This window comes from Rhinoderma darwinii, chromosome 12, assembly GCF_050947455.1.
Source record: "Rhinoderma darwinii isolate aRhiDar2 chromosome 12, aRhiDar2.hap1, whole genome shotgun sequence".
NCBI classification, from domain to species: domain Eukaryota; kingdom Metazoa; phylum Chordata; class Amphibia; order Anura; family Rhinodermatidae; genus Rhinoderma; species Rhinoderma darwinii.
Window position 1 is genome coordinate 16,838,348 of NC_134698.1, and position 16,821 is coordinate 16,855,168.

The 16,821-nt window shown below is 42.5% G+C and overlaps 1 protein-coding gene across 1 annotated transcript; it reads left to right on the forward strand.

The window, feature by feature from the left end:
* The first annotated feature begins 1,402 nt into the window (after positions 1-1,402).
* Positions 1,403-2,805, forward strand: LOC142665099 (TOG array regulator of axonemal microtubules protein 1-like). Its single transcript, XM_075844645.1, has 3 exons — positions 1,403-1,610; positions 1,744-1,902; positions 2,308-2,805. The coding sequence occupies exons 1-3, from the start codon at positions 1,552-1,554 to the stop codon at positions 2,429-2,431; spliced, it is 342 nt and encodes a 113-aa protein (XP_075700760.1). The 5' UTR covers positions 1,403-1,551; the 3' UTR covers positions 2,432-2,805.
* Positions 2,806-16,821: the final 14,016 nt, after the last annotated feature.

The following is a 16,821-nucleotide window of genomic DNA, read 5'->3' on the forward strand; positions in this document are numbered from 1 at the left end:
TACTTTACTCCATTATATAGATGATAAACGATAATCATAAAGGACATCAGACACCAGGCAAACCCGAGCGCTGAGAATCATGGACCTGGTGGCTGCTCCCACTAAACAGTCCCTATTGTGGTAGTCAATATTGTGCCATCCCTCACTGAGCCCCCTTGGCCAACTACAAGCCAATAGATAAATCACGTGCGGGCGCTACCCTGCTCCCATAGACATGTACAAAGCAGGAAGGGTTTTAAAAATGGTCAACATGGATCACATGACCCCTCCTGACCCTTCTGACTGGTCTAAAGGGCTCAGCGAGTGTCGGCAAACTTATTCTGAAGACGTCATCAGCGTTCATGTCATATCAGTCATTCTACATTTATTACTACGCAGTTGTACACGCTCAGCCCATGGAGAGACCAGAAGTGAAGCGCCTCTCCAAGCCCAAGATGGCCGTCTGTGAAGCCCTGGAGCTGCTGAGCAAGAACGACTGGTGAGGACAATGACACAGAGGATGGGTAGAAACAGATATAATGTGCAGTTTATATCACTAAGTCCTATGTATCATCTACAGGGAGAAGAAGATCGCCGGTCTACAGGTCGTCCGCTCCCTCTCTGTCCATCATCAGGATATTGCTGCACTGAGGAGCCAAGAGCTGCATGCCGCCGTCACCCATGAGGTTATTATACGCCTCTAATAATAGTCACTTCTATTATACACTGATCCTAAATTCAGTCTTACATCTGATGTGTATGGAGAGGGTGGTGGTGATGTGGGACCAGAAATGACTCAACTCCATATTATTTAGGATCTCTGGGTAGGACGCATTGTACAGAAGCAGAATCACCGTATATATTGTATAAATAAGAGTGTAATTTATTGCACTAAACATTTCTACCAGTAGATGGCAGGTTAGAATATTATACTACAGCACAGTATACAGGCCTGTATAAAACTACTTTGTGTTCCATGGCGATCATGGATGGATGAATGGATGGATCCTCAAAATGGAGTTTGATAGCACACCATGTGGTAAAGCCCGGTAGTGCAAGGTAAACAGGGTAGTTTTAGGCTAGGATTACACGAAAGATTTTGATGGATATAGGTGTAGCTGTGGAACAATTGGCCAACTAGTAATGTCCTGGTTAGGACTGCCAGATAACGATACAACAAAGTACCTACTTATCTAACAATCGTTTTAAAAAACATGTAAACTACTCGATCGTCTAATAACTGGTGACATGTCAGGGGACATTTCCTCTCTGGCAGTGTTGGGTGAACATCACCTGGGTAGCCTTGTCCTTAACATGAAAGATTACCATTGACAATTTTGATAACAGTGATCCTTTGTCAACTTTTCGTTCTCCTACTGATCTGACCCGTTCTTCCTTAATTTACCTACAGGTGAAGAATTTAAGATCAGCGGTGTCCAGAGCTGCCATGGTCTGCCTAGGTGACATGTTTCAGGGGCTACAGGACAAGATGCTATACGGACTTAACATCTCCGTCCGTCTCCTGAATGTAACACCTTTCTCCGTGACGCAGCAGAGGAGGCCTTGTCCTCCATGGCCCGTAACATCCACCCGGGCAGAGCGCTCGCCGCCCTCATTGACGGCGGGTTAAGGTATTTCTATATGTTGAATACAATCAGTGTCATATTGTAATACGATAAAGATATGAGAAATTGTCTAAAAGTTTTTTATTGAGTCCAAACAATAAATTCTATATTAACCCTTTCTACCCTTTTGTTTTTACAGTCATCTTAACTCGATAGTGAGATCCTGTGCAGCCAAACAACTATACACCATCGTGCGGAGGAGCGGAGCCGATTACATCCTGTCTGGTGGCATAGGCATTACTGACAGGGCTATACCAGCCATCACCCGCTCTGCCCAAGATGGCTGCCCTGAAGCCAGGTGAGATACCTTCATATAGACTATATACACAATGTCCATGGGCTGTTATTAGGAGCTCAGATGTAAAACCAATGGAAATAGAAGGGTGACAAGTGAATGCTTCATAATGAATGGAAGCTGCTGATTTGGGCTCTTGAAGAACCTTCCTCAGACATGAGAAGACAGAAGCGCTGACATTTTATTCTTATTATTCAGCGTTGCCATTTACAAGTCATAAAACCTGTGTGACAAGTATTGGGGGATCTGCGGGGGCGGCTGTACTGGGGGTCACTCTGCTTTTCTAAAGACAGATTGGGGATAACTCATGTAGCCGTGTAAATATATCTTATATCAGTATCTTCATGTCTCATATAGATTTCTATAGTTTTTGTTGATGTTTATTTAACCATAAATTATATGTGACAGGATGCACGGCCGGAACACCCTGCAGCTTCTGGCTCATCACCCCAGATTTATACCGATGGTGAGGAAGTATGTGACGCCGCAGAACCTTCCCGCCATTAAGAAAATTATACGCAACATCATGTAAATCTTGCAGTCGTCAATCATTGAACATTTAAAAAAAACTAAAAACTTCCCCCTTCACCCCTTTCCCGTACCAACAAGAGAACTGTTCCTGGAATGGGATTGGCGTCTGATAGATAAGACCTGGAAGCCGACGCTCCTCATAACATTGGTGTAACAAAGAAATGAACATTTCCCGCCTGTCCCCTGCCCCCTCCCCTCACCAACAAGAGAACCGGGAGACCGGACTGGAACGTCTGTAAGCCCAAAACAGACCGACCACAAGAACTTCTTCAATAAGAAATATAAAGACTCCCGGCCCATCCCCCTCCCCTTACCGACAAGAGAACTTACATGTAAGATTTTTTTATAAACGCCATCACTTTATTTATCGGCACAATAAACAGAAAATGAAAGATTTTACTTGTGCCGCTGTTTTATTATTTCTCTTCTTCTTCATCATCTCTGTTACTAATAAAGGGGCTGAACTAGAAATGACTGAGGAATAAAGATAACAAGATGGAACTTCTTACCAATTTCTTCCACTCAGAAAATACAGATCGCTGTGATCACTGTGGAATATGTATAGTGACGGGGGAACCGGGAATGTCATGTGGTAAAGTGAGACGTCCTTCTGTAGTCCCCATTGCTAATAACTGATAGAAATATGTATAGTGACGGGGGAAGCGGGAATGTCGTGGTAAAGTGAGACGTCCTTCTGTAGTCCACATTGCTTATAACTGATAGGAATATGTATAGTGACGGGGGAACCGGGAGTGTCATGTGGTAAAGTGAGACGTCCTTCTGTAGTCCACATTGCTGGTAACTGATATGAATATTTGGACTATTACCAGCACAGACCCTGAGGATACCAAAACTAGATATGGCACCAATGATTGACAGATGGCTGTATCTCTTATGGGCGTACTCCTGCAGACTGGCTGTATATGGGGGCACTATTGCTCTGTTGTGTGTGCACTGTTGCAGGTGTTGGCATTATGCAGGCACTGTTGCAGGTTGTGTTTGCTATAAAAGCTATAAAAGATTAGTTCTGTCATGGGGCACTGTTACAGATTAGTTCTGTCATGGGGCACTGTTACAGGTTAGTTCTGTCATGGGGCACTGTTACAGGTGAGTTCTGTCATGGGGCACGGTTACAGGTTAGTTCTGTCATGGGGCACTGTTACAGGTTAGTTCTGTCATGGGGCACTGTTACAGGTTAGTTCTGTCATGGGACACTGTTATAGGTTAGTTCTGTCATGGGGCACTGTTACAGGTTAGTTCTGTCATGGGGCACTGTTACAGATTAGTTCCATCATGGTGCACTTTTACAGGTTAGTTCTGTCATGGGGCATTGTTACAGATTAGTACTGTCATGGGGCACTGTTACAAGTTAGTAATTTCATAGGGCACTGTTTCAGGTTAGTTCTGTCATGGGGCACTGTTACAGATTAGTTCTGTCATGGGGCACTGTTACAGGTTAGTTCTGTCATGGGGCACTGTTACAGATTAGTTCTGTCATGGGGCACTGTTACAGGTTAGTTCTGTCATGGGGCACTGTTACAGGTTAGTTCTGTCATGGGGCACTGTTACAGATTAGTTCCATCATGGTGCACTTTTACAGGTTAGTTCTGTCATGGGGCATTGTTACAGATTAGTACTGTCATGGGGCACTGTTACAAGTTAGTAATTTCATAGGGCACTGTTACAGGTTAGTTCTGTCATGGGGCACTGTTACAGGTTAGTTCTGCCATGGGGCACGGTTACAGGTTAGTTCTGTCATGGGGCACTGTTACATGTTAGTTCTGTCATGGGGCATTGCTACATGTTAGTTCTGTCATGGGGCATTGTTACAGATTAGTTCTGTCATTGGGCATAGTTACAGATTAGTTCTGTCATAGGGCACTGTTACAGGTTAGTTCTGTCATGGGGCACTGTTAAAGGTTAGTTCTGTCATGGGGCACTGTTACAGGTTAGTTCTTTCATGGTGCACTGTTACAGGTTAGTTTTTTTATAGGGCACTGTTACAGGTTAGATCTCGAAGGGGCACTGTTAAAGGTTAGTTCTGTCATGGGGCACTGTTAAAGGTTAGTTCTGTCATGGGGCACTGTTACAAATTAGTTCTGTCATGGGGCACTGTTACAGCTTATTTCTGTCATGGGGCACTGTATCAGGTTAGTTCTGTCATGGGGCACTGTTATATGTTTGTTCTGTTATGGGGCACTGCTGCATGTTGACTCTGTTATGTGGCACAGTTTTAAGTCGGTTCTCTTATAGGGCACTGTTGCAGGTAGGAATTAGTAGGTTTGATCCAGGGTTCTAGGACTGATCACCTTTTTTCTGGGATCAAGAAGGAGTTTTCCTCCTGTTGCCAGAAAAGGCTGAATGTTTTTATGGTTTTTCATCTACTTTTGGATCAAAAGCTTTATTTATAGGAATCTCATAGTAATATAGTAATGATAGAAATAATAAGAATAGAATAAGTTTAGTGATATTTTAATAGTAGTGATTGTAAAAAATAAAAGTTTAATTCCGGTAATAGAAATGATTAATGATAGTAATAATAACAATATAATAATTATAGTAATAATATAATAGCATGTTTTTCTAACAATAAGAATAGTATAATTCTGGTAATAGTATAACCTTAATGATAGGGTAATGGTAGTAGTAATAAGAATAGTATAATTATAGTAATAACATAATAGTAACAATAGTGTAATTAATAAGAATACTATAAGTATAGTAATAATATAATAGTAATGATAGTTTAATGACAGTAATATTAAGAATACTCTAAGTATAGTAATAATATAATAGTAATGATAAGGTAGTGATAGTAGTAGTAATAAGAATACTTTAAGTATAATAATAATATAATAGTAATGATATCGTAGTGATAATATTCTTATTATTACTACTACTATCACTACCTTATCATTACTATTATATTATTATTATACTTAAAGTATTCTTATTACTACTACTAAGTATAATAATAATAATATTATAATAGTAATGATAGTGTAATGATAGTAAAAATAAGAATACCATAAGCATAATAATAATAATAATAATAATAATAATAATAATAATAATAATAATAAGACTTTCGGATCAAAAGCTTTAATTATAGGAATCTCATAGTACTATAGTAATGATAGTAATAATAAGAATAATGGAATAGTAATTATTAAGTGATTGCAGTAATGTTCACTTAACTGATTTCCCTGCTGGGCTAAATAATACACAATAGTGTCAGGACGTGACCCTCAATCTAAAAGGTAACCTCTACTGGATTTATTTAAAATGATACAAAAAAATAAACACCCTGGTGTGAAAGTGTTTAGGATACAATTCTGAGCAGAGTTGGAGCTTCAGGACTGTATCCACTAGTGTCACTATCTTTTTGTGTGCACTAGGGACCGACTAAGGCTGGGTTCACACAGAGTTTTTTGGCGTGGAAACCGCTCCACAAAACTCGTCAAAAACGACCGAAAATGCCTCCCATTGATTTCAATGGGAGGCGGGGGCGGTTTTCTCCCGCGAGCGGTAAAACTGGCTCGTGGGAGAAAGAAGGGACATGCCCTATCTTCGCACGATTACGCCTCTGATATCAATGGGAGGCAGAGAAAGCGTATTTATTATGCCTGCGGCGCTCAATGGCAGAGGAAAATCTGCCTCAAACTTCCAAACTGAATTTTGAGACAGATTTTCCACCTGCAAAAACCTTCGTGTGAACCCAGCCTAACATCTACACATTTCCCACACTAGCCAGGACCCTGATCACAAGTCCTTGTGAAAATTTGAGTCCTTTCCTCTGTATATATTGGAGGCAGGGCCGGCCTTAGGTTGGATGGCGCCCTGTGCGGGATTCTCTATTGCCGCCCTCCACAAACCAAAAATACCACATATACACACACACACACACACACACACACACACGAACATATATACTGCACATACATAAAGGCAGATATTTAGACAAACAGGCAAATATATATACACACACACACATTCTGGAATATATACATACATACATGTCCAAAACAGAGAAGCAAATTCACTTTATTTGAGTGCTGCTTCACGTTCTCTTTTTTGGATATCTAAGGGTATGTTCACACGAGGGCGTCCGTTACGGGGATGTTTCAGCCTGAAAACATGTCCGTAATTTCAGCCGTACCGGCATGTGCAGGCGCTTGAACGCCGCGTCCATTACGGCCGTAATTAGCGCTGCTATTCATTGGAGTCAATGAATAACGGCTCCAATTACGGCCAAAGAAGTGACAGGTCACTTCTTTGACGTGGGCGTCTATTTACGCGCCGTCATTTGACAGCGGCGCGTAAATATACGCCTCGTGTGAACAGACAAACGTCTGCCCATTGCTTTCAATGGGCAGATGTTTGTCAGCGCTATTGAGGCGCTATTTTCAGACGTAATTCGGGGCAAAAACGCCCGAATTACGTCCGTAAATAGGCCGTGTGAACATACCCTAACACATAAGGAGAGGTCACTCCTTTATTTTTGAAGCTTTGCACCAGCCTAGTCAGGCATTTGTTCACAGTGCTGCTCCAATTCTCTGCTTTTTTCTACATGCATACATGTATGTACTAGTATATACACATATACACACACATACTACAGGGTGGGCCATTTATATGGATACACCTAAATAAAATGAGAATGGTTGGTGATATTAACTTGCTGTTTGTGGCACATTAGTATATGGGAGGGGGGAAACTTTTCAACCTGGGTGTTGACCATGGCGGGCATTTTGAAGTCGGCCATTTTGTATCCAACTTTAGTTTTTTCAATGGGAAGAGGGTCATGTGACACATCAAACGTATCGAGAATTTCACAAGAAAAACAATGGTGTGCTTGGTTTTAACGTTACTTTATTCTTTCATGAGTTATTTAAAAGTTTCTGACCACTTATAAAATGTGTTCAAAGTGCTGCCCATTGTGTTGGATTGTCAATGCAACCCTCTTCTCCCACTCTTCACACACTGATAGCAACACCGCAGAAGAAATGCCTCCTGATCTGACCCCCTTAGACTTTTATCTTTGGGGTCATCTGAAGGCAATTGTCTATGCTGTGAAGATACGAGATGTGCAGCAACTGAAACTACGGATACTGGAAGCCTGTGCTAGCATTTCTTCTGCGGTGTTGCTATCAGTGTGTGAAGAGTGGGAGAAGAGGGTTGCATTGACAATCCAACACAATGGGCAGCACTTTGAACACATTTTATAAGTGGTCAGAAACTTGTAAATAACTCATGAAAGACTAAAGTAACATTAAAACCAAGCACACCATTGTTTTTCTTGTGAAATTCTCGATAAGTTTGATGTGTCACATGACCCTCTTCCCATTGAAAAAACTAAAGTTAGATACAAAATGGCCAACTTCAAAATGGCCGTCATTGTCAACACCCAGCTTGAAAAGTTTCCCCCCTCCCATATACTAATGTGCCACAAACAGGAAGTTAATATCACCAACCATTCCCATTTTATTTAGGTGTATCCATATAAATGGCCCACCCTGTAGAACATATACACACACAAACAAAGAGACACATACACACACACATAGACACTTACATCTCTCCTTGCTGACAGGTTTACAGGTTTCTTGCAGGACGGGCTGTGACGGAGCTTCCTCCTCTGCTCTTGCTCCTCGGCTCTTGTTTCGTCCGTGTGTGTAACGAGGAGCAGAGGATAGAGCAGAGGCAGAGCCCAGTGGCACCCCCTACATGCTGGGAGGGTGCAGTGCCCCTGTGCACTCGCACACCCCTAAGGCTGGCCCTGGTTGGAGGCTGCTTGTTTGTTCTGACAAGAGCGGCCTCCAGACTCACAGATCTTCTCTATTATCCTGGCAGATTGTCCCTGTATTAATTTCACTGCTCCAAAATGTCTCACCAGCCTTTTTTTACTGGCTCTTCAGGGAGGAAACTGGCAGCAAAAAAGGACAGTCTTAATAATGTCAGAATTGTATCCTAAACACTTTCACACCAGGGTGGTTATTTTTTTGTATAATTTTAAATAAATCCAATGGAGATTACTTTTAAGATTAACCCTTTCAGGACCAAGGGTCACTGATGCCTCAATGACCAGGTCTAAATGTAAAGTTTTGGCATACATTCTTTTAAACGGTCATAACTTTTAAACTACTTTGGATAACTTAACAATTTTTTTAGTTTTGTTTTTTTTAGAACAAATCACGCTTTCAAAAAATATATATTTTTACTACATATGCAACACATATTTTATATTACTAACAAACAATTGATCAAAAAAGTGAAAAAAAATATATATTTTTTATTTTGGCTATATTTTTTGCCTTTTAAATTTGTAGAAAATTTTAATCAAGGCCTAAAACATCGTAAGCTACTTCTCCTAAGTTTCAGGATACCACAAAAATGCTCGCAACCCTTTCTATCGTCATGTTATAGCATCCAGAATCACAGGTTCTATTTACTTTTAGTTTGCATTTTTTGCATGAACCATTTTATCACACCACACTGCCTTTACGATAAACCTGTGGCACCAAAACATCCAAAGTGGCCAGCAGAGTACACCATTTAGTAAAGTAGACCACTTATGGTATTCAAAAAGGGGCGTATTACAAAAGTGGTACTTTAATTTTTTTTCTAATTTTGTTAAAGGATGACACCAAAAAAAAAATGGGCACTTTTTTTTTTTTTTACTATGGTGTGAACTCAGTGGCATTTTTCTTGTACACACCACACATCATGGTAAAAAACAAATCACTATATTAACTATACGGCAACTTCTGCTGAGCAAAACGACACACCACTTGTGCATGTACCCGCTTTTTTGACATGTTATGACGCCCAGAGGGAAACATGTACCTTTTAACGTTCAAGGTGCATTTTTTGCATGAACCATTTTTTTTCTTTTTTACTTTATCAACAATTTTATTAGAATATCATATGATATTTCAAAACATTGCACGCAGTGCAATACATTCAAAGTGTATGAATTCACAAGTACGTGAATTCAAAGGCAGGAGATATTCTCCCAAACAGCAAAAAAGAAAATTAAGAGAAGAGGAGATAATAACATCCAATGGCAAATAACAACACAATAGCCATATTCAAATTCAATAGTAGTGCAATATGTAGGGAAACCAGTCCTAAAAAACAAGTAAGAATGACAATTTTTAAGTGTTAATTCAAACACAAAATAACACAAACACAGGACAACAAAGGGAAGCACAGACAAACAAAAGCACACAGAACTGGCGATAGGAACATTCAGAAGAGGCCATCCAGCCAAAGAGGCAAATCAGCACCACCCCGAAACACAGACCAAACTGACCACTGTTCAACAAAGATGTCAGATCTACCCCGGTCAGCAGGCATCAGCTCCTCCATCCTCATAATCCCGTTCATTTCAGTAACCCATTCCTGCAAAGAAGGCACCTGAATGGACTTCCAGTGACTTGGTATGATAGTGCGAGATGTGGTCAAAAAATGCCGAAAGATACCTTGTTTGAGGCGTGGGAGTGATCCAGGAACCATGGAAAGCAAGCCAATAGAAGGAGAAGGAGGAACTTCAGTGTCAAACAGCTTGTTCCCGAGTTCAAAAATGTTCCCCCAAAAGTGACGATCCCACCAAATGTGCAACATGGTTCCAGGAGCCTCCCCACACCTCCAACAAGCATTATAAACATCAGGAAATATCCTATGCAGGAATGAAGGACAACGGTACCATCTGGTAAGGATTTTATAATTATTTTCCTAAGCAAAACAAGAAGTCGGCAATTTGTGAGCCAGGAAAAAGGAAGTCCCCCAATCCTCCTCCGAGTGTCGAACCCCTATCTCCTCATCCCATGCTGTAGTGAACACCAGTTGAGAAAAAGAATAGCCAGGGCGGAGAAGTCCATGTAAATAGGACAGCATGTGAGAAGGAGCGGAGGTCAAGGACAGATAAAGTTCTAAAGGAGTCTTATCCTGAAGAAAACACCAAACAATCACTGATGGAAGAGAGATACGAACGTAGCTGAAAATAAGACCACCATATTGATCGTCTCCCCGGGCAGGCCTCAGAGACAGCAGCAAGGGACAAAATAGCACCATTGGACGTCAGGGTCTGAGCTAGGTATCCGCCGTCCTGTCTCCCCCAACAGAGGAATGTGTCCACACACACCGCCGGAGGGAAGGAAGGATTATCAAACAGAGGAGTCAAAGGACCCAGATGGTGAACAGGGTACCAATGATCCGCTCTCAGACCACAAGAAACTGATGTGTGAGGAAAGGCAGAGAAGACGTTGGACGCTGTAAGCCAGACAACCAAGGCAAAGAGGACAATGCAAGAGGGGACATATTATTCTCAATGCGCACCCATTGCTTACCCGCAGCCGCATGGAACCAATCCACCAACCTCATGAGGATCGCAGCTTGATGGTAACGCTTAAAGTCCGGCAAGCCCGCACTCCCCTCCACCTGGGGCCTACTGAGAACAGAAAATCTAATCCGAGGCTTAGAAGAGTCCCATACAAATTTGGTTATGGCCCTATGCAAGGTCTTAAAGAAGGACGCAGGAACCACAATGGGGACAGTCTGAAATATGTACAGAAATTTAGGTAAAATATCCATTTTAATAGCGTTGATACGCCCGAACCACGACATGCGCCGACCCCCATAGGCCTCCAACTCTCGCAATGTACGCTATAAGATAGGTGTGTAGTTCATGGTAAACAGGTCAGACAAATGTGTGGGGATATGTATCCCCAAGTATTTTAAAGATGCAGTTTGCCACTTAAACGGGAAAACCCGAGCGAGATAAGCAGCTAGAGGGGCGTCCAGAGATACATTCAGCGCCTCCGATTTAGAATAATTGACCTTGAAGTTACTCAAGTGACCAAATCGCTCAAACTCCCCAGTCAAAGATTGCAAAGACATCATAGGATTCGTAAGATACACTAGAAGATCATCAGCGTACAGTGCTAACTTGTGATGCTGAGCGCCAACACAAATGCCCTTAACCCCTTAATGACCAGCCTATTTTGGACCAGGCTATTTTTTACGTTTTTCAATCGTCGCATTCAAAGAGCTATAACCTTTTTATTTTTGCGTCTACATAGCTGTATAAGGTCTTGTTTTTAGCGGGACAAGTTGTATTTTTTAATAGCAACATTTTGGGGGACATATTATTTATTGATTAACTTTTATTAACTTTTTTTTGGGGGGGAATAGAAAAAAATCTAAAATGTCGCCATTTTTTTTGCGTCCTAAATCTACGCCGTTTACCGTGTGGTATAAATAACACAATAACTTTATTCAGCGGGTTGTTACAATTGCAACGATACCAAATTTGTATAGTTTTTGTATGTTTTACTACTTTTATACAGTAAAAACGCTTTTTTTTCAAAATTATTTGTTTTTGGGTCTCCATATTTAAAGAGCCGTAACGTTTTTATTTTTTCACCGATGCGGTTTTATGAGGGCTTTTTTTTTGCGGGACGACTTGTAGTTTTTATTGGTACCATTTTGGAGTAGATGCGACTTTTTGATCACTTTTTATCACATTTTTTTAAAGTCAGGATTCACAGAAAACAGCAATTTTTCCATAGTTTTTTATTAATTTTTTTACGGCGTTCACCGTGCGGGTTAAATAATGTAATAGATTTATAGTCGGGGTCGTTACGGACGCGGCGATACCAAATATGTGTAACTTTTTAACTTTATTTTGTTTTTTTAATAGTAAAGCATTTTGTAAGGGGAAAAGATGGGTTTTTCATTTTTTTTCACATTTTTTTTTTCAATTAACTTTATTAAACTTTTTTTTCACTTTTTTACTAGTCCCATTAGGGGACTATAATATGCGATTCTGCGATCGCATTTATAATACACTGTAATACTTTTGTATTGCAGTGTATTACTGCCTGTCCGTTTAACACTGACAGGCATCTGCTAGGTCATGCCTGCGGCATGATCTAGCAGGTATTCACTCCAGGCAGACCTGGGGGCCTTTATTAGACCCCCGGCTGCCATTAGAGACACAGACACTCGGCGATCGTATCGCCGGGTGTCGGTGGGAGAGAGAGGGAGCTCCCTCCCTCTCTCCAAAACCACTCAGATGCGGTGCTCGCTATTGAGCACCGCATCTGAGGGGTTAAACGTGTGAGATCGATACTAATATCGACCTCACATGGCAGAGCAGGGATGCCCCCAGCCCTCAGCTGCCTCTAGCAGCCGAGAGCAGGGAGATTTGACAACTCCCTGCTCTGTTTACTTATTCCGATGCCGCGACGTAAAAAGTCTATGGCATCGGAATAAGGCCCGTTAGTGACCGACGTAGAAACACGATGGGCCGGTCACTAACGGGTTAATGCTAGGGTTAGTCCGCAGTGCCACAGCCAGGTGTTCCATGACTAACACATATAACAGAGGTGAAAGCGTACACCCCTGTCTTGTTCCATTTGTAATAGGCAAAGAGTCAGACAAAAGACCATTAACTCGTACCTGAGCTGAAGGCCTGTGATATAACGCCATAATCCTATCCACCATTGTAGAGCCAAGTCCAACCTGAGTCAAGACACTGCGGAGAAACACCCAGTGTACCCTATCAAAAGCCTTTTCGGCATCGACAGAAAGTAGGCACATCGGTATCTTGCGTGTCTGGCAATATGATGTTAAAAGCAGGGTCTTGTTAGTATTATCCCGGGCTTCTCTACCACGCACAAACCCCACCTGATCATCCGCAACCAAGCCCGGCAATAACGAAGAAAGTCTGGAGGCAATCAATTTCGCAAAGATTTTCACATCTAAATTAATCAATGAAATGGGCCTAAAATTTGCACACGTCGTGGGGTCCTTACCCCATTTTGGTTGAAGAGTAATATGAGCCTCAAGAGACTGAGGCGCAAAGGGACAAGAGGAAGACACAGAGTTAAAGACTTTTGTCAAAAAGGGAGCAAGTTGATCCTTGAACGTCTTATAAAATCTATTGTTGAACCCATCAGGTCCTGGACTTTTGCCCAAAGGAGTCCCCAATCGCCTGCAATACTTCCGATTCCAAAAATTCTTCCTCAAGACCCAAGGCGTCCCCAGCCTCCAAAGACGGCAAGGCTGTGTCCTGTACATACTGATCAATTTTTTCACGCAACGCATCAGCCTGCATATCCTGAAAATGACCTTTAAGGTTATACAAAGTAGAATAATATTGTCTAAAACAGTCAGTGATACCGACCGGGTCATGAACCTCGCCGCCAGTGGGAGACGCAATTTTAGGGATATATCATATATGATTGCGTACGGGGATGTTAAATCCGTGCTAAAGACCGACCACATTTATCCGCAAATTCGTATGAGTGTTTGCACATCCGATCCCGAAATCTAGCATGCGATTGATCTAGCAAAGAACGCAGGGATTCTCGTGTTGTAGTGAGCTCAGAAAAAAACTGTGAGGAAGAAGGAGCACGCTTATGACTGGACTCCAACTCTCGTATCCGCTCCAGAAGCCGTGCAATAGGCACCCCTTTTTCCCTTTTCAAACGAGCCCCGTGCTGAATTAGGACACCTCTAACCACGCACTTCAATGCCTCCCACTGTAAAGGTAACGGAGTAGAGTCATGAGCGTGAACAGCGAAAAAAGAGTTAAGTGTATCTTTAAGAGCTGACATACAAACCGTATCCCGCAAGAGATTATCATAAAGCTTCCAAGACTGAAAATTGAGCACCGAATCAGGGAAGGTAAGGGACAAAAAAACGGAGCATGGTCCGACCACAACATGGGGCCCACCTCAGAAGTAGGTTGCCAGGTAAGCAAGTGATGGCTAACAAGAAAGGCATCTAAACGACTGTACATATTGTGCAACGGAGAGAAATAAGTATATTCTCGTACCTGAGGATGGAGAACCCTCCACACTTCAATCAATTGCATAGAGTGCATCGTAGTCTTCAAGGCCGCCAGTTGCGTCTTAGGAACAGCAGACCTGCCCGAGGAGGTATCAAGCCTGGAGTCAAATGTCAAATTAAAGTTACCTCCCACAAGTAAAACACCCTCCGAAAACTCCTCTAATTTCCTGAGAAATACGCGGCACACCCGAGTCTGATCCTGATTAGGAAGATAAAAGTTAGCCCACGTGAAAATCTTATTCCTAATGGACAGTTTAAGAAAGACAAACCGACCACCCGGGTCAATCAGGACATCAATGGTCTTATGAGAAAGCGATTTGTGGATACAAATACTAGCCCCTTTGGATTTAGCTTCCGGGTTGGCACTGTGAAATCAAACCGGATAATACCGATTAGTAAACTGTGGTGTATGGCCCACCTGAAAATGAGTTTCCTGCAGGAACAGGATATGCACCCGCTCTTTGTGCATGTGATACAGTACCTGTGAGCGTTTTTCAGGGACATTAAACCCTCTAACATTAAAGGTACAGACTTTCAACTGTGCCATCTCACCGTACTCAGGATAAGCAAGCCAATACTGTGTACTAATGTAACAAAGACAAAGACACGACAAACCAGGAAGGGATGACACGACAACAAAGACAAACAGAACGGGTGAAATGATCACCCACTCCCTGATCTAATCAAGGAGAAAAAATCCAAATACAGTAAACACCGGATACAACCAGTGAGTCCCTAAGAAATCTCATGCTCTCTCAGCAAATCCAGCAAAGGACGCAGCACTCTTCGTTTGTCTAAAGTCATCCTAGACAAATCAGACAGGAGTTGAATCTTGACACCATTCAAGAAAACGTCGCCTTTATCACAGGCCTTCCTCATAATCTGTTCTTTGAGAGCGAAGAAGTGAACACGGCATAAGACATCTCTAGGCCTGTCAGGATCCGGATTACAAGGACCAAGAGTTCTGTGAGCTCTATCCAACTCCAGAGGATCACCAGCAGGACGCTCCAGTAAGGAGTTAACCATCGACTGTAAAGTGGGTATAAGTTGCCCTGGAGAGATATCCTCAGGAATGCCCCGAAGTCAAATATTGTTACGATGGTTACGGTTTTCATGATCCTCCGACAAATTAAAAAGCATATGAATCTGATGGGAGTGTTGATCCAAACGATCTGCATGTGAAACCTGTTGCACTGAGACAGATGAGATATCTCCTTCCATACGCTGTACTTGATCAGACAAGTGAGAGAGATTAGTAGTGAGAGATTGAATCTCAGATTTATAAGTGGTCTCCAAGCGGTTAATATAACGCTCCATGTCCTGTTTAGTAGGCAAAGCAGACAACTGTAGCCGCAATCCCTGTAAATCATCCCCTGGGGCGGTTAGACTGTGAGACAAGTGACCCTCTGTATCCCTGGAAGAGATGGGAGGCAATGACGAAGGCCCCGGCATAGAAGAGGAGAAAAAAGGGGAGACCCGGCCGCCATGACAGGCACCACGTGGCGAGCGCTCCATAGCAGGAGACGCCATGACAGTCCCAAGAGAACTCAGCTCGCCCCCAGCCAGCAGGGGTGGAAACTAACCCACAGGACCACAGGGAGAGGAAAGAATACAGCCGGAACCTGGAGCAGCAGCGGTGGCTGCAGATGTAAGCCCCTCAGCAAGCGGAGTCCCTCCGCCATCTCGTCTCCCCTCCGGCGGCGCCATCTTGGAAGGAGCTCCAGCAGCAGCGTCCGTAAGGAAACGCTGAATTGAGCCGGCCGACGACATCTGCCTCGTCTGATATGGAGTCCTAGAGGTTGCCTTGGATTTCCTCACCATCAGGTAAGTGAACTTCAGATTCTAACGGTGCTAATGATCGAGTTAGGGAAGTGCCGGAACGGAGCTCTCAAGCATCACGTCCGGTCAGCGCCATGTCCAAGCCACGCCCCACATGCATGAACTATTTTTTTATGCCACACTGTCTTTGTATTCCACCTATGGAGTAAAAACATCAGAAGTGACCTAAAAAATTCTCCACTTATAGTATTCAAAGAGGGGTCTAATGGAATATTGTCACTTTTTAAAAAAAAAATTCCCAGAAAGCAAAAGTTATTCCACCTACCCTTGTCAGTATAACTGCCTATGTTTGTATGAAAACACAAAATAAGGAAAAAAAAATTCAAAGAATGATGGCAAATATTTCTAAAGTTGCTGATGGGAATTACCAGCGGACCTCAGTGTGGTAGGTTCTATAGCATTCAATGAGACACAGGGGTGGCAGGGAAGGGCAATCAGAGCAATGATACCGAGTATCCCTCCTTATGCCTCTTTTGGGGCAGACACAGCATTTTCTCTGTGGATATTTTTGGTTTGCTGTTGCAGGGATAGGTGGCACATAGTGCCGCTCTGTGAGCCTACACACTTCCTCTAATTCCAAGGAAAGAGTGGGGCCTCTGGCAGTAAACAGGATTTTTTTTAAAATAATTTCCTGATACGTCAGAAATGTCTGCGTGGCACCTGACTGTTCATACAGGACATGTGAATTGTAAC